The sequence below is a fragment of the Mobula hypostoma genome, chromosome 23 (assembly GCF_963921235.1).
Source record: "Mobula hypostoma chromosome 23, sMobHyp1.1, whole genome shotgun sequence".
Classification (NCBI taxonomy): Eukaryota; Metazoa; Chordata; class Chondrichthyes; order Myliobatiformes; family Myliobatidae; genus Mobula; species Mobula hypostoma.
Genome location: NC_086119.1, coordinates 51,175,176 through 51,198,505, shown reverse-complemented (window position 1 = coordinate 51,198,505; position 23,330 = coordinate 51,175,176). Strand labels below are relative to the sequence as shown.

The 23,330-nt window shown below is 45.9% G+C and overlaps 1 protein-coding gene across 4 annotated transcripts in view; it reads left to right on the top strand.

Annotated features, from left to right (window-relative positions):
* LOC134336891 (protein spinster homolog 1-like) overlaps positions 1–23,330 on the top strand; it is a 104,014-nt gene that overhangs the window by 57,508 nt on the left and 23,176 nt on the right. For 2 of the 4 annotated variants that reach the window (XM_063031503.1, XM_063031500.1), the window contains 2 exons: positions 1,600–1,698; positions 2,015–2,186. In XM_063031503.1, coding sequence (XP_062887573.1) covers positions 1,600–1,698; positions 2,015–2,186 — 271 coding nt within the window. The remainder of the gene's footprint in view (positions 1–1,599; positions 1,699–2,014; positions 2,187–23,330) is intronic. The other 2 variants (XM_063031502.1, XM_063031501.1) reach the window with 2 other exon arrangements.

Genomic DNA, 23,330 nt, shown 5'->3' with positions numbered 1-23,330 from the left:
TTTGATTTTGACTGTTCGAAAAGACAGATGTTAGACACGTATTTGTGATTGCTCCACTTGATCCAAATAGATTTTATGAATCAAAATAAGGATTTTGGTTGGGGAAGACTTTGAATGATTTTGTGAAGACACACTCACCCACAAGCGCCTTTATAAATTCCAGAGAACTGTGGTGTATTCATTCAGGTCCTCTGATGAGTCCCTTGAACAGGGCGCAGTCCACTGACTTGAAACAATCTTGTAGCCACTCTTCTGCCTCCTGTGACCACCTCTGCATTGCCCTTATCTCCAGTGCCTTTTCCTTTCGACTCTGCCCATATGCAGGTAGGAGGAGGACAGACAGATGGTTAGATTTCCCGAAATGCCGTCGAGGGATGGAATAGCAGGCAGTCTTGATGGAAGTGTAGCAGTGGTTGAGTGTGTTGGATCCTCTGGTGCTGCAGGTGATGTGCTGATGGTAGTTGGGCAGACGTTTCTTCAAGCTAGCCTTATTAAAACCCCGGCAAGGATTTGAAAGGCATCAGGATAGGCTGTTTCTTGTTTGTCAAAAATGGCATCAAAGAATAGATTACTTACTTCCCCCTACCAGGTCTATAATGACTTTCCATACTTCATTTCCAAATCTAAGCTAGCACTATCTTTGGTTTCTGATTATTTGATCAGCAGTCTCTCTCCAACGGCTTCTCCTGCTCTCTCTTCCCCTAAAGTGTTGGATTCACTTGTTAATGCGAATTTCACATTTCCATTTGCTTTGTCTGTTCCAAGTAACGTAACAGACAGTCATTGGTATGATTTGTCAACAACTTCATCATTGTTGCAATAGTTACTCACATTTATATGATGACCTTAATGCAGTAAGATGTCCCAAAGGCAATTCACAGGAGGTTTGTCAAGTAAAAACTTGACATCATGGTGCTCCAAGGTACAGTAGATCCTCTAAAACTTAAGCTGTTTTATGGAGGGTAGAGAAATAGAAAGGGTTATGGATGAAATGCCAGAACCCAGGGCCTTGGAGGATGAAGGTAACATTGCCATTGATGATCAATATCAGGATTACTTATAGAGCCACAGAGCATGGACACAAACCATAATCCCTGCTCAATGCCAACCAAAATGCCTACCTAAACTAGACCCATTTTCCCATGTTGACTCATATTCCTCCAAACCTTTCTCATCCATCTTCCTGTCTTAATGTCTTTTGGAGGTCAAAAAGGTCACTTAACAAACCAAAATTGAAGAATGCAAATATCTTAGGCTGAAGATCATTTTACTTTTCCGATATGCCCTGATGGAGCCTTATCCTCTATAGACAGTAATCTCCACTGATCGATGGACAAATGACCACTTTCAGTGCTGTGCATCTGTGACTTACTGGAGCCTTGAATGTCCACATGGATTCCCATGCTTGGACAGAGAATTCAGGACTTCCCACTTCCAGTTTAGCCGATTAGACAAGCCTGCTTCAGGCAGGGCAAGCTAGAGGAGTTTGGATCGTAGTGCCAGAAGAGAGCATTCTGGAAAGGGTTAGTGCTTGGGTGAGCATGAATTCAGTTTGGGGTGAAAGGTAAACGACAATGTCTGTTTTCATTGTTTCTTCAGTATGTCGTTATTCCACCCTGTCGCTCAATGGCTGAGGCAGTGCAAATTACCATCTCCCGTGTTCTCGGTGATGCCTTCAGTTCGTACATTGTTGGTGAAGTAAGTAGTACCCTCTTCTTATGCTTCATTTTTCCCACGGTCTCCATTCCAGTGAACGCAAGGTCTAACTCAGCAGTGTAAACCATCTTCTGTGGTTATCCCTCTGCACCTGAAGAAGGAATGTACCTGACCTGGAACAGTGCAATGCTGATTCCTAAGTATCATCCCAGTCCAGACAGAAAGGGGACTGTCTTTTCAAGGAAAATTGAGTTGGAAGGGATTACTATTGTTACTGGAGCGTAGAAGAATTTATCTTACTGAAACATACAAAATGGAAATGGTGTATAAACTAATTAATTTTCTTATTTGCACGTAGATCTCCAATGCTCTTCAGGAGGGACGACAGCCTTCTACATATCGAGAGTTTGTGAGTCTGCAGTACGCGCTCTTAATCTGCCCTTTCATTGTTGTTATTGGGGCAGCCTTATTCTTTTGTACTGCTAACCATTTAGAGGAAGACCAAAGCAATACAATCAAATATGTTCAAGGTAAAGCTCTGCTGTGCTAAAAGTGTTAAATCGTGGAGACCCACTGTATAGACTCGATATCTATTGCTTTAAGTGTGCATGAACTAACTGAGGTGATTTGGACAAATGATTTGGTGGTGGTGGAGTGATGACAAGGAGCAATCCTAACCTTTGAGCAAGAACATTCAGGTGAAATCCATAAGCTGAACTCACACATAAATATTGGTGAAAATTCAATAATTCCCTCAGAAAGCTGCTCTGCCAGGAGTCAAATAAAAATTTAAAAAATGAGATTGATAGATTTCTGCTTGAAGAAGACATTAAAAATGTTGCTTGATGGATGAGATTCTGACATGGGTTAGGCATAATTTCTCCTGGCTATGTCATGTCGAGTTTGTTATATGCATGTATTGTACATTAACACACAAGTGCAATGAAAAACTTACTTGCAGAAGGATTGCACATAGCATCAGAGAAACATTCCCAAATAGACATAAATTATTCAAGAAAGGACAGAAGTCCAAAGTTCTTCTAGTGTTACTGTCCTGAGGTAGTGATTTGGGTTGTACCAGTAGGTTCAAGGACTGAATGGTTGAAGGAAAGTATCTGTTTTTGAACCTGCTGCTGTAGTACTTGAGGTTTCTAAACCTCCTGTTTGATGGTAACTGTGAGATGACATACTCAGATGGTAAGGGTCTTTGATGGTAGATGCTGCCTTGTTGAGATAGTGCCTCTGTTTTTCCCATTGCTTCAAGAAACTCACAATCTTCAACGTTACCATCATTTTCTACATTGTATGCACTTGTCCTCTCTGTTGGGAAGCACTGATTAAATACAGCACGTTCTAGAGCAATAGGTGACTTTATGGCTTTCAGAACACTGGTTTATTTCTGCTGCTTTTGCTTTGTCTGTTCCTGAGAACGTGACAGAGAATCCTTACTACGAGGGGTGATTGATAAGTTCATGGCCCAAGGTAGAAGGAGTCAGTTTTACAAAACCTAGCACATTTATTTTTCAACATAGTCCCCTCCTACATGTACACACTTAGTCCAGCGGTCGTGGAGCATACGGATCTTGGACCTCCAGAAAGCATCCACAGCTGGGGTGATTGATAGGTTCGTGGCCTAAGGCAGAAGGAGATGAGTTGTACAGCTCTCATTACCTGCACGTGCAGTTCAACTCTTTGAGTGATTATGCAGAAAGTTTGAAGTTAATAACTCATCTCCTTCTCCCTTAGGCCACGAACTTATCAATCACCCCTGATGAGTTATTAACCTCAAGCTTTCTGCATAATCACTCAGAATTGACCTGCATATGCATGTAACAAGAGTTGTATAACTCATCTCCCTCTCTCTTAGGCCACGAACTTATCAATCACCCCTGATGAGTTATTAACTTCAAACTTTCTGCATAATCACTCAGAATTGACCTGCATGTGCATGTATCAAGAGCTGTATAACTCATCTCCTTCACCCTTAGGCTATGAACTTATCAATCACCCCTGATGAGTAATTAACTTCAAACTTCCTGCATTATCACTCAGAGAGTTGACCTGCATGTGCATGTATCAAGAGCTGTATAACTCATCTCCTTCTCCCTTAGGCCATGAACTTATCAATCACCCCTGCTATAAATTACCAACAGCTTCACCATCGCTGCATTATGTCGTTCCTTGCAGGGTAGAAGGTGAAACTAAATGGAGCCTTGTGAATGCATTTCCAAAGAACGGTCACTAATCTGAACCATTAGCAAAATCAAGCTGGATAAACTCAGCAGGTCTAGCAGCTTCTGTGGGGGGAAGTAAGCAGTCAGTGTTTCGGGTTCAGACCCCTCATCTGGACAAACGTAATATTGATAGCCAGTACAAAGAGGTGAGAAGAAATGCTGGCAGGTGATGGGTGGATCTAGGTGAGGAGTGGGTGATCGACAGATGGAGGGAGGGGTGTCAAACGCTCAGAAGTGAGAGTGGAGGCTGTGGATTGTGGAGAGGAAGGTGGAGCATGGAATCGTGAAGGAGGTGGGGAGGGCAGATGGGAGTTTAATGTTCCCTCTAATTTGTAATGATCGGTGTGTGCAAAAATCTTTTGCCCAGTGACAACAAAACGTGTGCACTGAATTTTTAAGTGGAAGCTATTCCAAGGATAATACACTACCAAGTCCAGTCTGCTGATCATTCTTTACAAGAAATAAGATAATGCACATCAATGAGTTTGAATGTTTTTGCTCTCATTCACTGCACTCCTACAAAACGTATGGAGCAGGCCTACAGCAGGTGTAACCCTCAGGTTGGGCCAGCATGTGCTTGTCCAGGGGGAGGGAGCCTTTGGCCCAGCCAAACTGAGAAATCTCGTTAGTGTGGATGCTGTGAGGTGTTGCCTGGTTACAAATCCGTACCGCAAAATATCAGACAGTACTGTACACCAATTAAACGATTGAGCTTTATAATTCTTAATCTGACTCTAGGGTTAGCAAAGAAAAGAAAAAGGGCCTGTTTTAATGAAACAATCTAATGTGCACGTTGGAGCTCAGGGTTCCGTCCACTTGTTCCCCATCGGCCTCCTGTAAAGCATCGCTGACTCCTGGACCCTTGCTCCAAGTCCACTCCATCCTGCAGTCCACCAACTCTTTCCATTCGTGTCTCCTCCATCTCTCGCCAACGAAAGACCACGAATCCCTTTTCTCAGACACACAAGAAGAAACAACATGCCTCTCATTGTACAGCGCACATTCCAAAGCCCCCGTTATCTCTAGTCATAACCCAAACACTGCTGCTACAGAGAAACCATTACATTAGCAGTGAAACATTACAGAGAGGCTATTACATTAACAGTGAAACCTTACAGAGAGTTACACAGGTAATGAAGGATTTTCTCTCCGGAGTTTTAGCATGTACGGAGTCTTTTGCTTGTTAAGTGACACTTTAAAAAGCCATTTCTAAATATCACTCCACTTCTTCCCATGTACAAATTCTCCAGCAACTTTTGCATTGCGACAATACACAAAGTTAACACCACCTTCTGTTCTGTACATAAATATTTCTTGTACTGCAGGTTCCTGACCTCATGACTGCGATGAAGCAGTTTCTACTGTTTCACTAAGCCATTCCACTTTAAATGAACTAGCAGTCCCTCTGCGCTTCACACGCCCTTTGCTTCTTTGGAACTTGACATAGTGAATCAATAATTCCTTCAATAAAAAAGTATAAGTAAGCCAGTTCTAAAATCTGCAGACAAATCATTGAAAACTCCACATTGTCAGCACCGTCTGCATCAGAAACTGAAAAAGGAAATGTGATTGTGTACGTTCGTGAAATATACTTAACATGTCAATGGGGTAGTGGGTGACAACCTTTTAAATTCCTTTATGCACCAGTAGCGAAAGATGTGTGTGTGCGCACACCTTAGAGGGAACACTGGGGGAGGTGACCAAGTGAGAACACTGGGGGGGGGGGGGTGACCCAGTGAGAACACGGGGGGAGGTGACCCAGTGAGAACACAGGGGGAGGTGACCCAGTGAGAACACTGCAGGAGGTGACCCAGTGAGAACACAAGGGGGGAGATGACCCAGTGAGAACACTGCGGGAGGTAACCCAGTGAGAACACGGGGGGAGGTGACCCAGTGAGAACACTGGGGGAGATGACCCAGTGAGGACACTGCGGGAGGTGACCCAGTGAGAACACTGGGGGAGATGACCCAGTGAGAACACTGGGGGAGGTGACCCAGTGAGAACACTGGGGGGGAGTGACCCAGTGAGAACACGGGGGGGGGGGTGACCCAGTGAGAACACTGGGGGAGGTGACCCAGTGAGGACACTGGGGGAGGTGACCCAGTGAGAACACGGGGGGAGGTGACCCAGTGAGTACACGGGGGGAGGTGACCCAGTGAGAACACGGGGGGAGGTGACCCAGTGAGAACACGGGGGGAGGTGACCCAGTGAGAACACGGGGGGAGGTGACCCAGTGAGAACACTGGGGGAGGTGACCCAGTGAGAACACTGGGGGAGGTGACCCAGTGAGAACACTGGGGGAGGTGACCCAGTGAGAACACTGGGGGGGAGGTGACCCAGTGAGAACACGGGGGGAGGTGACCCAGTGAGAACACTGGGGGGAGGTGACCCAGTGAGGACACTGGGGGAGGTGACCCAGTGAGAACACTGGGGGGAGGTGACCCAGTGAGTACACGGGGGGAGGTGACCCAGTGAGTACACGGGGGGAGGTGACCCAGTGAGAACACGGGGGGAGGTGACCCAGTGAGAACACGGGGGGAGGTGACCCAGTGAGGACACTGGGGGAGGTGACCCAGTGAGAACACTGGGGGAGGTGACCCAGTGAGTACACGGGGGGAGGTGACCCAGTGAGGACACTGCAGGAGGTGACCCAGTGAGAACACTGGGGGAGGTGACCCAGTGAGAACACGGGGGGAGGTGACCCAGTGAGAACACTGGGGGGAGGTGACCCAGTGAGTACACGGGGGGAGGTGACCCAGTGAGAACACTGGGGGGGGGGAGTGACCCAGTGAGAACACGGGGGGAGGTGACCCAGTGAGAACACGGGGGGAGGTGACCCAGTGAGGACACTGCAGGAGGTGACCCAGTGAGAACACTGGGGGAGGTGACCCAGTGAAAACACTGGGGGAGGTGACCCAGTGAGAACACGGGGGGAGGTGACCCAGTGAGAACACGGGGGGAGGTGACCCAGTGAGAACACGGGGGGAGGTGACCCAGTGAGAACACGGGGGGAGGTGACCCAGTGAGAACACGGGGGGAGGTGACCCAGTGAGAACACGGGGGGAGGTGACCCAGTGAGAACACTGGGGGGGGGAGTGACCCAGTGAGAACACTGGGGGAGGTGACCCAGTGAGAACACTGGGGGAGGTGACCCAGTGAGTACACGGGGGGGGGGGAGGTGACCCAGTGAGTACACAGGGGGAGGTGACCCAGTGAGAACACTGGGGGAGGTGACGCAGTGAGAACACTGGGGGGGGGAGTGACCCAGTGAGAACACTGGGGGGGAGTGACCCAGTGAGAACACGGGGGGGGAGGTGACCCAGTGAGTACACGGGGGGGGTGGTGACCCAGTGAGAACACTGGGGGAGGTGACCCAGTGAGAACACTGGGGGAGGTGATGCAGTGAGAACACTGGGGGGGGGAGTGACCCAGTGAGAACACTGGGGGAGGTGACCCAGTGAGAACACTGGGGGAGGTGACCCAGTGAGTACACGGGGGGGAGGTGACCCAGTGAGTACACGGGGGGGAGGTGATGCAGTGAGAACACTGGGGGGGGGAGTGACCCAGTGAGAACACTGGGGGAGGTGACCCAGTGAGAACACGGGGGGAGGTGACCCAGTGAGAACACTGGGGGGGAGTGACCCAGTGAGAACACTGGGGGAGGTGACCCAGTGAGAACACGGGGGGGAGGTGACCCAGTGAGTACACTGCAGGAGGTGACCCAGTGAGAACACTGGGGGGGGGGAGTGACCCAGTGAGAACACTGGGGGGGGGTGACCCAGTGAGAACACGGGGGGGGGGAGTGACCCAGTGAGAACACTGGGGGAGGTGACCCAGTGAGAACACTGGGGGAGGTGACCCAGTGAGAACACTGGGGGAGGTGACCCAGTGAGAACACTGGGGGGGGGGAGTGACCCAGTGAGAACACTGGGGGGGGTGACCCAGTGAGAACACTGGGGGGGGGGGAGGTGACCCAGTGAGAACACTGGGGGGGGGGAGGTGACCCAGTGAGAACACTGGCGGGGGGGGAGGTGACCCAGTGAGAACACGGGGGAAGGTGACCCAGTGAGAACACAGGGGGAGGTGACCCAGTGAGAACACTGGGGGGGGGGGGAGAGAGTGACCCAGTGAGAACACTGGGGGGGGGGGAGTGACCCAGTGAGAACACTGGGGAAGGTGACCCAGTGAGAACACTGGGGGGGGGGGGAAGGTGACCCAGTGAGAACACTGGCGGGGGGGGGGAGGTGACCCAGTGAGAACACGGGGGAAGGTGACCCAGTGAGAACACGGGGGAAGGTGACCCAGTGAGAACACAGGGGGAGGTGACCCAGTGAGAACACTGGGGGGGGGGGAGTGACCCAGTGAGAACACTGGGGGAGGTGACCCAGTGAGAACACGGGGGGGAGGTGACCCAGTGAGAACACTGGGGGGGGGGGGAGTGACCCGGTGGGGTGATGATCAGATGAAGTAGATGCGAGAGGAGAAAGAAACTGAATCACGAAGGGCTGAAGATGGAAGTTGGAAAGAAGGGAGGACCTGGGTAGATCAGTGGGAAAGAGAAAGGGAGAGCAGGTTACCTGACAATGGTGAATTCAATGGTCAACCCATTAGGTTTCAGACTACCCAGTCATAATATGAGGTGTTCTTCCTTTAATTTGCACCTTGCTTCAGCCTGGCAGTGAAGGAAGCTAAATATGGACAGGCTGGTGTGGGAAGGGGAATGTGAATTAAAATGGCTTGTAACAATTGTAGACAGAGTGTATGTTACCTAGACTGTGCTTAGTCTCACCAATATAGAGGAGGCCTCATCAAGAGCTCTGAATAACTTAAGCAGGTGAATTTCCATTTCAACTGGAAGAACTGCTTAGGTCCCTTGGTGGTAGTGAGAGAGGGACAGTGTTGCACCTCCTGTGGGGAAGGGATGATTGGAGAGGGTGGAAAGCAGTAAAGGTGGGTGGGGGGGGGTGGTATATTTGGCGAGAGATGAGATCACATTTTAAATGGTGGAGATGTTAGAGAATAGTATGCTGGATGTGGAGGCTGGTGGGATGATAGGTGAGGACCAGGGAAACTCTATCCCTATTGTGTTTGGGGGAGGCAGGGTGAAAGCGGATGTGAAATGGGGGCTAGAAAATGCACATTTCCCTCTTCAAGCAACCTAATTGTTGATCTGATTTTCCTGTCTCCTCAGTGTGCATCTACCAAAACTCGCCTCAAAATAGTATAAGGGTACATACTCCCTGCTCCCCCTTCTCTAAACCTCAGGATTAGTGTAACAGTAATCCTCTCTGACTACAATTTAATTTCAATCCAAAGTGGATTTGGACTCCTTCATGATAAAAGTCTTCTGCCTGTAACCTTGTTGTGGTGTGTGCTTTCTTTACCGTTAAAACTAGTTCAAAAATCAGCTGCTTGGATCCATTCCTTCTTTTACTACTTAACCCTGGGGATCAGTACACAGTCCAGAAAGGGGGTAGCTCCTGATGATATCAGCCTGGGCACGTGGTAGCATAGAAGTTCGCGCAACGCTATTACAGCGTGGAGCGATCTGAAGTTCAGAGTTCAATTATGGTGTTGTCTGTAACAAGTTTGTACGTTCTCCCTGTGAATGGTGTGGGTTTCCTCACAGAATCCAAAGAAGTACTGGTTAGTATTGTGTATTGTCTTGTGATTATGTTGGTATTAAGTAGGTGGGCTGTTGGATGGTGCGGCTCAGCTCGTTTGGCTGGAAGGGCCCGTTCTGTGCTGTACCTCTAAATCAATAAAGGGAGAGGAGCGAATGCATTATCAGGACAAATCCATTGTGCAACGTACAGAGAATTCCCACTGGATCTCCTCATGTATCTGGTCTAGCTGCTGGTCAGGAATCGAGCTCTTTACCCCCAGAGTTTCAACACAAAATGCCGACAATTATTCCCCCCCACATGCTGCCCATTGAGTTCCTCCAGCAGACTCCTGCTTCAGTTTCCGGTATCTGCAGTCTCCTGTGTATCCTTGATGACCCTTAAGATGGTTCACTGTCCTTTCATATCTGAGTTTGGTCTCTGGCTCAAGCTGAGCACCTTCCCCATGTTAATGGTGGGCACAAGTTCTACGTGCCTCTCACTGTGGTTGGACTAGGCTTAAAGTAGAACTAGAGTCATAGAGTACTACAGCATAAAAACACACTCTTCTGCCCATCTAGGCCATACTGACCTGATATTCCACTTAGTACCATCTACCACATCTGAACCATCTCTCTCCAAACCTCTTCCTTCCTTACAAACAACTTTTAAATTGTCATGGTTCCGTTTGGTTGTTCCCCTTTAACGCTCCTTTCTCCCTGATTATGCTCTAATTTCAGCTATTAGATTTCCAATTGCTGCTAGGTTACTTAATTACGGTACACCTGGTTTGCATCAGAGACTGTGAAATAGGTACGATGGCGTCACACACAGGTCGCCAGTTTGTTGGTCGATTCTTGTGTGATACTTCATTCCCTTGTCCACTTAGACCCGTTAGTTCTAAGTTTAGTTCCAGGTTCTGCTCTAGTTTCAAGAGAGTCCCTGTAGGTCCCGTCTCCTTGTCAAGATTCCTCCGGTTTGCTGTTCTACGTTCACTTCTACGCCAGCATCCCCAACTCAGTCGATGTGCTGGTGTCCTGCACTTGGTTTCTCCTCAGTCGCCCCCTGCAACATAAATGTTACAACTGAATCCACATCTACCACTTCTGCTGGCAGCTGGTTTCACAATTGCACCACCGTCTGAGTGAAGAAATGTCCCCTCAGATTGCCCTTAAATATTTCACCTTCACCCTAAACCTGTGACCCAAACTGAGGGGGAAAGCCTGCACGGATTCCCCCTATCTGTATGCTTGTAATTTTATATACCTCTGTAAGGTCTCCCCTCATCCTCCTGGGCTCCAGGGAATAGTTTTAACCTATTCAACCTTTTCCTATAACTCAGGACTTCAAGATCCAGCAACATCCTTGTAGTGGGTGACTAGAACTTCACACAGTACGCTAAATTTGCCCTCACCAACTTCAACATAACATCCCAACTCCTGTTCCACGGGATTCCTTGGGTAAAAGTCCTAACACCATGTGTTCTGGATGGCACTGACCGCAAGGAACTGCAGAGAGTTGTGGACACATCACGGGACCCAGCCTCCCCTCGATGGACTCTGTCTATACTTCTTGCCTCCTCAATGAAGCAGTCAGCCAAATCAAAGACCCCACCCACCCTGTACATTCTCTCTTCTCCCTCTCCCGTCTGGCAGAAGATAAGAAAACCTGAAAGCACATAACTCCAGGCTCAAAGGCAGCCTCTATTCCATTGTTATCAGAACCTTGTACAGACCTCTTTTATGATAAGATAGACTCAGAGTCTACCTCGTTATGATCTTGCACTTCATTGTTTACCTGTTTTCCGTAACTTTTACTCTTTATTCTGCATTGGATAAAGCAGATTATTTTATCCTGCTTTAATATAGCAGAATTGCTATACTCTGCTATAAATTGGTTTACCTTATTTTAGCTCAATGCACTGTTTAATGATTGGATCTGTATGAACAGTATGCAAGACAAACTTAAGACTGTATCTTAGTAGATGTGACAATAAATTAGTACCAATAACAATTTATCATCAACAAGATTTCTTTTTTAGGGCAAATCTTTTGAATTTTTCAATGAGGATTTGCCTGGAATGGAGAACTGCGGTTCCAAGGAGAGATTGGATCAGCTAGGTTTATTCTACTGGAGCCTTAGAGGCTGAGGACGACCTTACAGAGACTTACAGAATTAAAGAGCATAGAGAGGATTGATAGAATCGTTATCCTAGGGCAGAGTAGACCAGAACTAGAGGGCACAGTTTGAAGTAAGTGGTATAAATTTAAAGTAGGAGTTAGGCTGTCTCACAGAGGGTGATGAGTCTGTGAAGAGCTGCCAAAGGAGGTGGCAGAGGCAGATACAGCTGTAAGGTTTAAGAAATGTTTGAGTAGGATAGTGTGAAATCAGGTTTGCGGGTTCAGTGAGTGGGGACATAAGGCACTGTAAGTCAGTTAACTATTTACTTACAGGACAATACAGACACTAAGCATTCATTAAACTCGTCAAGTTACACTTGGTTACAGGTACCTATCTAAACTGTGTGCATGAAGTGCCAGGACAAAGAGACACTAAACATACACACAGTGGCAAACACTTATCTAAAGTGTGCACCTGGGCCCACTTTACTGCAGTACACCCTCCCTGTCTCGTGTTTCTGTGGCACCATCCACTACCTGATCCACAGAGACCCAGACAGCAAAAGAGGCAGGGTGGTTTCCGCACACTAGATTTAAACTCTACCGGTGCAGGGACGTCATCTGCTGAACGGCAGGTAATGGGACGGCCTGTAATGCTCCTTACATGGGCCAATCCCTGCCTCCTAGGGGGGAGTGTGTTTCGACGAGTGGGTAAGTTTGACATTGCAGTAAGAGGCGCAAAGGAATACAGGCCTAATTTAGACAAATGGGATCAGTGTAGAGAGGTAGCATAGTCAGCAATGATGAGGTGAGACAGAAGAGCCTGTTTCACTGCTGTCTGATTCTACCATTAAGGATTAAACACAACATCCAACTGCTTTCCACTTATTAGTGGCACTGACAGATCAATATTGCATTTATCAATAACCTAAAGCTCATTAGCAACAGAGCCAATGTTCTTAATAGCTACAAGCTCTGAGCCATTAATCAGGTATTATGGCCTTTTTAAACAACAGTGTTTAACAATGGCAATTAACCAGTCTTTTCTTTGAAGAGGACAAATTCATCTGGACAGAGAGAAATCAGTTGAATTTCAGCTTTCATGTTACCTTTAATGGTACAGTCAATAAAGTGGGAGTCTGGCAAAGTGTGAATTATTTCCTTGATGGAATCAACCAAATGAAAAACATGTTGTTTCACAATGAGCAAAAGTCCCATTTGTGTCCCCTTGATATTGCTATATTGTTTTCAATGGTAGAAATCTTTACAGACAGAAAATGTTGAGAGAAAGCCACAAACATTGCCTCAGGCAACAGCAGGGATCTTGCAGCCCTTTGTTATTGGCAAGCTACCCTCCAAGGACAAGTTGAATGGCTATCCTTCCTATTGTCATGGTCAAAGCAACCAGGCAACTGCTAGAACGTAAACAGTGCAACACAGGAACAAATTAAAATCTTAAGTAAACTTAAAAGGTCCTACTGCAGTTGTACAGGGCCCTGGTAAGACCACACCTGGAGTATTGTGTGCAGTTTTGGTCTCCAAATTTGAGGGAGGACATTCTTGCTATTGAGGGAGTGGTAGGTTCACAAGGTTAATTCCCGGGATGGCGGGACTGTCATATTTTGAAAGATTGGAGCGACTGGGCTTGTATACTCTGGAATTTAGAAGGCTGAGAGGGGATCTTATTGAAACATATAAGATTATTAAGGACAAACAACAGGAATTCTGCAGATGCTGGAAATTCAAGCAACATACATCAAAGTTGCTGGTGAACGCAGCAGGCCAAGCAGCATCTATTGGAAGAGGTGCAGTCGACGTTTCAGGCCGAGACCCTTCAGTTAGTCCTGACGAAGGGTCTCGGCCTGAAACGTCGACTGCACCTCTTCCTATAGATGCTGCTTGGCCTGCTGCGTTCACCAGCAACTTTGATGTAGATTATTAAGGAATTGGACACACTGGAGGCAGGAAGCATGTTCCCGCTGATGGCTGAGTCCAGAACCAGAGGCCACAGTTTAAGAATTAGGGGTAGGCCATTTAGAACGGAGTTGAGGAAAAACTTTTTCACCCAGAGAGTGGTGGATATATGGAATGCTCTGCTCCAGAAGGCTGTGGAGGCCAAGTCTCTGGATGCTTTCAAGAAAGAGATGGAAAGAGCTCTTAAAGATAGTGGAATCAAAGGTTATGGGGATAAGGTAGGAACTGGATACTGATTGTGGATGATCAGCCATGATCACAGTGAATGGCGGTGCTGGCTCGAAGGGCCGAATGGCCTACTCCTGCACCTATTGTCTATTGTCTAATATCACGTCTTACACAATATTCATATTCCTCCATTCTCTAAGAACCTCCTACATTTCTCCATTATGTTTGCCTCCACTGTACATTCAAGCCACCCACAGCTCCCCGTGTAAAAAATTTACCCTTCACTTCTTGAACCTACTCTCTCTCACCTTAAGTGCACACCCTCGAATAGTAGATTTTTTTGCTCCTGGGAGAAAGATACTGGCTGCCTACTCTATTTATGCCTCTGATTATCTGTTGAACTTCCATCGGGTCTCCTCTCAGTCTCCACCACTGCAGAGAAAACATCCCAAGTTTGTCCCACTTCTCCTCATAGTACATGCCATCTAATCCAGGAAGCATCCTGGTAAAGCTCTTCCCACACCCTCTCCAAACTCTCCACAATGGGGCGACTAGAGCTGAATACAATATCCAGGTGTAGATGGAGCTCGTCAGCCTGGGAAGGCAGTCCATCTAAGAGAGGGAAAGCTCTAATTTCAAACCTCCGCTGTCTTTCAGCCATCCCCCCTCATAGGAAAGGCTTTGGGAGTGAACCCTGAGGACAAATCCAGAGCTGGAATCCCTGAGGCAGTCCGACATTGCCTTCACCTCGTTCTGACAACTCCTGCGACAACACTGGTGCCAAGCTGTATCGGTCCTAATGCCCTTCCCTTGGACAACATCGGTGTCATGGAGAGGGGAGACTTGCAGCATGGGCAACTGCCGGTCTTCCATACAGCCTTGCCCAGGCCTGTGCCCTGGAGAGGACACTCAGACTTTCCAGGCGCAGGTCCATGGTCTCGCGAGACTAACGGATGCCACCTACCTACCTGGGTGTGGCCGAACCAGAGTTTTGTAAATCTGCACCAACTCTTGAATTGAAGAGTGTACAGGCACTATTGGGGGGAGGGGGTATCTTTGTAGATTTTGTACCAGCTGCACTTCTGCTGGGAGAAACATTACCTGGACAAAGGGTATTTCACCTCTGAGTAACAGCTGCAGCTTATTGTCCAGCACTCATTTGCACATTTGGAGGATTGTGAGCAGTTTTGGGCTTTATCTAAGGAAGGACGTGCTGTTATTGGATAGGGTTCAGAGGTGAGTCATGAAAATGATCCCAGGAGTGAAGCGTTTGATGGCTCTGTTCCTGTACCTGCTGGACTTTAGAGGAATGAGGGAGTACCTTATTGAAACCTATCAAATATTGAAAGGCCCAGACAGAGTGTACATGGAAGGGATGTTTCCAGAAGTGTGAGAGAGAGTCTTGGATCAGAGGACACAGCCTCAGAATACAAGGACATCCCTTTGGAACAAAAATGAAGAGAAATTCATTTAGCCAGAGGTTGGTGAATCTGTGGAATTCATTGTCACAGATGGTTGTGAAGGCCAAGTTGATAAATTCTTGATTAGTCAGGGTGTCAAAGGTTATAAGGAGAAAGAAGAAGAATGGGGTTGAGAAGGATAATAGATCAGCCATGATGGAATGGTGGAGTAGACTCAATGGGCTGAATGGCCTAATTTTGCTCCTATATCTAATGGACTTATGGTCTAACATAAGAATAGGATCATCAGGAGATCACGCAGCCATTCAAGCTGCTCCTCTACTCAATATGAACAAGACTAATGTGTGGAGTTTAGGCCAACACTCCCACCTAGATTTTCCCAGGCAGTAACCTCTTTCTTAGCCTTGAATGTGACCTCCTGTCCACAACACTGGGGGATGTTGAATTCCAAAAAATTGCAAACCTCTGAGTGACCTTTCATGCTAAAACTATGCTCTTTATCTTTGGATTACAACTCTCTCTGACAGTGGGAGCATTTTCATAGCACTGAGCTGTCAGCCCCCCTTGTGTTTGAGTGAGACCCAAAAGAGATTGCAGGTACTCGAAATCTGGAACAACACACACCAAAAACTGGAAGAACTCAGCAGGACAGGCAGCATCAGTGGAGGCAAATGGACCTTCGATGTTTCAGCTCAGAATGAAGGGTTTCAGCCCGAAACTGTTAACTTAATTCCATAGCTGCTTCCTAATCTTCTGAGTTCCTCCAGCCTTCTGAGTGAGATTGTTCCTCATTCTCTTGAACTCCGCAGAGTGTAGGTCCATTCTGCACGTTCCTTCCTATAAGAACACTAATAGACTAAATGACAGGATCTAACTTAAAGGAGACCAACCCAAGTCAGGTTTCTGGTGCTGATTCCAGACCCACCCTGTAAGTCATATTGATACAGCCTTCACAGGGGATGTGGACGTACATAATGCTTGAGTAACTCTGACAGTTTTCAGTTGTGAAATGGATTGCAGGATTTGCTCTGCTGTGTTAGGAATGATTCATCCCGCAGTTCCTGGGAGTTCCTGTTGGGAGAATCTCTGTGAGGCAAGTTTCAATTAATCTCTGAAGTCAGTAAACAATGTAGGGAATAAGATATTATGGAGGGCAGTCAGTTTCCTGTGATCTTTCTCTCTCACCCACTCATCCCCTCAATTTTGTGTCCTACAACACTGAAATTCTGCCTGATTTAACTGCTGAATATTCCAGCTCCCTGCCAAGTATCTAAAGTGCCTGCCCAGATGATGGTTCAAGCGGATTTGCTGTCTTATCACAGAAGTACACTCTTGAATAGGGATGGCAGGGAGCTAAAGGGCAACAAGAACCCCGTTGCCCTTAATTTCCCCAACAATTATGGTCATGGTGGGAGGTGTACATCCCCAGGCTAGAAGGGAAGGAAGATGGGAGCTATTCTAAAGGTTGGCGGCTTGAGTCTTTCAACGTACCTTTTATTTTGAATAACCCAGAGGTAAAATCTGTTCCAGACCGGCAAATATAAATATCAGCTGGAAGCAAACTCCTGTGTCAGCTGTGGCTCAGCAGGTAGCACACTTGATTCTGAGTCAGTTGTGGTTGTGAGATTGGAACCCTCAAGGTACAGGCTGGCACTCCGGGACAATCTTCCCAACAAGATATTAAGACAAAGGTTTTCCTGCTCCTTTTGGGAGCGGATACTGATTGGAAAAACAAGCAGGGGTAGTTGTTGATTGTTGATCCTCCAGCTGACACGAAAAATATGATTTGATCCTTCACTTCAGTGGGAACTTTCTGTGTGTATATTGGTTTGTTATGTGTCTTCCATTATAACATCAGTGAAAGAAATATGTCAAGCACTGCACTTTTAGAAAACTTAGTTGCCTAGATGGGAGGCTAGGTGGAGACATGTTTCTCACAAAGGAGGCATAGGGCACTCCTTCCCTCTGCTAGCCTGCAGGTAACCCTTTGGGCAAGGTGTTACACCTGCTTAGCCCCCCAATAAGAGTCATGTGAAGCCATGGGAGCAGGCGGCGGATGGTCGTGTGAGCAGCTAGTGCATGTCACCTCCTGGTTTTGCGACCAGTGACACCAGGTAGACAATCTCTGAAGAGTATTGCTAATGGCTGGGGTCACCCATCTTGTAAAGACACTGCCCAGAAGGTAATGGCAAATCAGTTATGTCGAAAAATTTGCGAGAACAATCATGGTCACCATGATAGCCTACGTCATATGGCACGGCTAGTAATGATGATGAGTTGCCTAGAAAGCTTTTTCCTACAATTATGGAGGACACTATATACAGTAAATGCAACTCTTTCCTTTAACATTTGTAGAAGTTAAGGGAAGATAACTCAGTCAGATTCGCTTATCCTCATTTGGATCCCAGCAGTGGAGGCATATGTTGCTGCATATGGCACTTTCAGAGTCTTGGACTAACTAATCACCCCTTGTTAAAAAGAGCTAACTCAATACAAAATGGAAACTGCGTTGGTGACCTTGATATTCTGGGTGGGTTGAGAAAGTAATGCTGCACGTTCGCCCATCAGGCCAAACCACAGGAACACGAATGGTAGCAAATTGGGAACGTTTTGATGTTGAGTGAAATGATGCTTGGTTGACTGCACCCAAAGAAAAGTGCTTATTTTCATTCTTCTTGTTGGAGAGTTAAGGAAAGGATGTGCCTAGAAATAGCTGACTTGGACACGATGGCACTGAAAACAAACAAAGTACAGAGCCATTTTAAGACACTGTGCTGCTCTTTAATCAGTGTTTGTCTAAACTAGTGTATCATTTGAAAGTAACTATTAATTTAATTCTGACAGGCAGATTTCTATTTACTTAGCACTCTGCAAAGTTGCCAATATTTTGTACACAATGGAAGGACACTTAAAAATAAGTGAAAAACAATCTACATGGTTTTAACTGTCTTGGGACAAGTCAATATTTGTTAAAGTGCATCCTAACACACAGCCAGCATAACTAAAGGACCCAATCACCCTAGACGTACTCTCTACTTCCCTCCCCCATCGGGCAGAAGGCTCAAAATCCTAAAAGCATGTACCACCATGCTCAAGGATAGATTCTACCCCACTGTTGTAAGACTTTTGAATCGTTTCCTGGCGTGATAAGGCGGACACTTGATAAGGCCCCACAATATGCCTCATTGAGACCTTGCACCTTATTGTTTACCGGCTCTGCACTTTCTCTGTAGCTGTAACACTTCATTCTGCATTCTATTATTGTTTTACTTTGTGCTACCTCAATGCACTGTCTAATGAATAGATCTGTATGAACAGCATGCACGACAAGATTTTCACCAAACCTCGGTGAATGTGACAATAATAATAAAAAACCAATTTTTAACTGCTTGCATTACTCTGCCCGAACCTGAGCTGAATATTGTCGATCCATTCCCCTCTTGCCTCTTTAGTGTTGCTACCCTGTGCCCCTTTTCTCTCCGCAGTACACAAATGAATTATGGAATCGTATAGCAAGGACCACAACGTCCCAAGTCAAAGTCAAGGTTGAGTTTATGTTCTTATGCACAAGTCCAAAGAAAAACTTATTTGTCATAGCACCACAGGCAAATAACGTCAGATAAGCATTCACAAGAAGTATATAAATTACACACAATTTTTAGAAGGAAGTACACAATTAGACAACAGAAAAACTAAATTTTATTCAGATTCAAAGTGCAACCAACTGAATCATGTTGCAAACACTAATTTTCTGAAGCGTGGTGGCCTGCATGATCTACCTTACGAAGGAAGCCTAGCCGCTACTTTGGCTGGGTTTAGTGTAACTTCATGGCTTTTGCAGTCTCTGGACTAGAAATTATCTTAAACAACCAATGCAACACTTTATGTTCTTTTCAAGCATCTTATATGAGCAGGACTGAAGCCTATTGTTAAGCATTTGTATCTTTTGCCCAGTTGGAGGAGGGAGGAGATTGAATGACCAGGGCGGGAAGGGTTCTTGACTACAGAGACAGCCAGAAGGTGTAGACAGAGTCTATGGAGGGGAGGCTGATTTTTGTGATGAACTGGGCTGCATTCTCAACAGTGCAATTCCTTGGAGTCTTGGCGTGATGCGTCTGGACTCTTTGATTTAGTATTCTAGGGTGATTTGCTTATTCAGGAATCTTGGTTTGCAGCAAAAAAGATAGCTTGCAAAATTTCTATAAGTTTGATCCCCTGTTAGGGAAAAAGGACACTGGGATACTGACGAAATATTGACTTCAACGAATGAGCAAATAAGCACAGGACAGAGAAGAAAGGTGAATTTGAAAGTGTGAATTCAATGTCATTGGCTATGGAGAAAACAAAAGAAGAGCTGGGTTAACCAAAATGCAAAGAACATAGAATTCTATATAAAAAAACATTTGACATTAAAATCTCCACCAACAAATCACTGCTCAAAGGAATTAGACTTAAACGCATTTAATCGTTCAGTTTTTCTCTTAGTGAGTTTTATAGTCATTAACAAATTTGGATCATAAAAATAGTTTGCTTCCTCCCCCGATCATTTTCTGTAGCAACTTCAATGGCCAATTAACATGGAACTTCAGTAATGTCATAGGGAGGATGAGGGAGATGCTGATTTTGCTTATGAAGGACCGATGCAAATCAGACAGCAAATTGCAATGATAATGGGGTATCTTTCTAGTCACCAGCTGCTGGGCAGTTTACTCATTAACAGCGAAAGACATTGTTCCTTTACTGATGATGTCTGGCAAAATCTGAGCCCTGGCTGTCAGGACAATTATACTGAGTGATGGCAACATTTCTGCAAATGAAGCATTGGAAAGGAACATTTGAGCTAACACCGTCTTCAGAAAGATGTTGTTTAAACAGCTCGATCCAAAATGTGGTGCAACAGAACCCTATTTATGTAAAGTCGATAATATTCATTTCTTTGTCGGTGCATTTGGGGCTTGTCAACAAAAGTTGACAGAGCTATTTCCAACCACATTTACATGTGATTAATAGTTTATTGACTTACCTCTAGAGATCAGTAGCTTCTAGACAAGTGTCGACAGATGAAGTAATGACTGTTTTTCAGATTCCCTCAAATGAGCTGTATGCCACAAAAGTTGATTTTAGTTCATCTTTCCATTAAATCAGCATGATGCAAATGACACCTTGGCGGTTCTGTACAGCTCTGAACAGAACTGTTGCTTATATTGCTGTTGGTGGGTCATGTTCTCCTACCCCTTTGCCCTATGCTTCTCTGGTTTCTGTTCCTTGACCTCTTTCCCCAAAAGGACCCTGCGTGTTTTTAACCTTTGGCACATTAGCAAGTTTATATCTTTGTGCATCCCACGTTCCATCATCTGTGGTGCTGTGCTTGGAAAATGAAACATGTTTAGATTCTTGTTTTAGAAACATAAAAGCATTGAAAATAGGAGCCTGGTCTGCTCTGCAATATGATCTTCTCTGATCATCCAGATGCAGTGACACAAAGAGTGCTGGAGGAACTCAGTTGGTCAGGTAGCATCTATATATGGAGGGAAATGGTCAGTGTTTCGGGATGATTTGAGCTAACATTGTGAGAACTTAATTCAGAAAGATGTTTAAACAGCTCAATCAAAACTGCGGTGCACAGAACCCTAGTTATGTGGAGCTGATGATATTCATTTCTCAGTCTCAGCCCAAAATGTTAAATGTCTGTTTCTCTCCATAGATACTGCCTAAGCAGCTGAGTTCCTCTAGATTGTGTGTTGCTTCAGATCGCATCACGTACAGTCCCTCTTGTTCCAACTTTCTCCCCATATCCCTTACAATCATAGAGCACTACCACACAGAAACATGCTGACCTGTTTCTCTGCCTCACTCCATCAACCTACGCCTAGACCATTGCCCTCCATACCCCTCACATCCAAGTACTTCACCAAACTTCTCTTAAATGTTGCTATCAAACCTGCATCCACCACTAGCACTGGCAGCTCATTCTTCTGAGTGAAAAGGCTTCTCCTCCTGTTCCCCCTAAACTTCTCACCTTTCACCCCTAACCCATGACCTCTAGTTGTAGCCCTACCCAACCTCAGTGGAAAAAGCCTGCTTGCGTTTACCCTATTTACCCTTAATCTTCTATGTTCCAAGGAATAAAGTCTTAACCTATTCAATCTTTGCTTATAGCTCAGGTCTGCCAGACCCAGCAAAATCCTTGTACATTTTCTCTGTACTCTTTCAAACTCATTTACATCTTTCAAGTACATAGGTGACCAAAACTGCACACAATACTCAAAATTAGGTCTCACCGTCTTATACAACTTCAAGGTAATACCCCATCTTCTGTATTCAATACTTTGATTTAGGAAGGTCAATGTGCAATAAACTTTCTTTGTAACCCTATCTACTTGTGCTGCCACTTTCAATGAATTATGGACCTGTATTCCCGGATCTCTTTGCCTTACCACACTCCTCAGTTTCCTACCATTCACTGTGTAAGACCTTCCCTGGTTGGCCCTACCAAAATGCAACACCTTGCGCTTGTCTGTATTAAATTCCAACTGTCATTTTTCAGCCCATTTTCATTTGGTCTAGGTCCCACTGCAAGCTTTGAAAGTTTTCCTTGCTGTCTTGGTGTCATCCACAAATTGCTGATCCAGTTAACAACATTATCATCCAGATCATTGATTGGTACATATATGACAAACTACAACGGACTGAGCATCGATCCCTGCGGTACTCCACTAGTCACAGGCCTTCAGTCAGAGAGGCAACCCTCTACTACCACTCCCTGGAGTGTTGGACTCTGTGGGTGATTTGGTACGAAATTGTGAGGGGTCTAGTTAGGTAGATAGTCAAGAGTCTGTTTGCCAGTGTGGAATGGCCAAACACTATAGGGCATAGGTTCAGAATGAGAAATAAGTTTATTCGCACTGATTAGACATTGTGAAATGTGTTGCTTTGTGGCAGCAGTAAGGAATAGCTGAGGAGGCCAAGTCGTTAAGTATATTTAAAGCGTAGGTTGATAGGTTCATGATTAGTCAGGGTGTCAGAGGTTCTGAGGAGAAGCCTTGGATTGGTGAGCCATAATAAAAGCCGTATAATAAATAATCAGTGGCGGAACAGACTTGATGGGCCAAATGGCCTAATTTGCTCCTTTGTTTTATGGTCTAATGAAGTAGTATGTCAGAAATCTGATGGAGGGGAAGAAGCTGTTTATGAACAGCTGAGCGTGGGCCTTCCCCGAGGGCAGTAATGAAATGAGGGAATGTACCAGCTGGTGGGGGAGGGGACATTTGTGAGGCAGGTTTTTACACAGTAAGTGGGAAATGCCTGGGGTGGGCTGTCAGAGGACGTGATAGAAAACAGCCATGAAGGTAATGTTTAAGGGGCCTTTAGACTGAGAGATAAAGTGGCAGAGAATGGGAGGATGTGCCTGCAGATGGGAGCAGTTAGATTCTGTTCATAGTGAGGACAAGCACTGTGGGTCGAAGGGTCTGTTCCTGTACCAACACTCATCAAAGTTGCTGGTGAACGCAGCAGGCCAGGAAGCATCTCTAGGAAGAGGTACAGTCGACGTTTCGGGCCGAGACGTCGACTGTACCTCCTCCCAGAGATGCTGCCTGGCCTGCTGCGTTCACCAGCAACTTTGGTGTGTGTTGCTCGAATTTCCAGCATCTGCAGAATTCCTCGTGTTTACTGTTCCTGTACTGTGCCTTTCTACATTCCATGTTCTAAAAATTGTGAGGCACCTGAGGTCGGGGCTTTGAGGCGGTTGGCATGCCCTGCTCAACCTAACCCTAACATATGACAGAATCTCAGATGTTCCTAAGTATTTCACAGCCAAAGACACTTCTTCTAGTTCAGTTGTCCTAATAGAGAAGGAAATGTGATGACCAATTAGCAAGGTCCCACCAGCAGTGAAGAGACAACCTACTTCCAGTGGCTGAACTGACCAGGCTGACAGTAAGGAGTTAGCAACTGAGCCATAACTGATAGCAATTTCTCAGAAACAGACTACTGCTCCTGCTTCCTTCAGTGAAAGTCCTAACCTTGCTACACCACTTCCTTATGGCACTCAACAGAGACAAGAGTCTTAGCATGGGTCTCAAAGTTCAAAATACATTAATCAAAGTATGTATACATTGTACAACCTTGAGATTCGTCTCCTAACAGGCAGC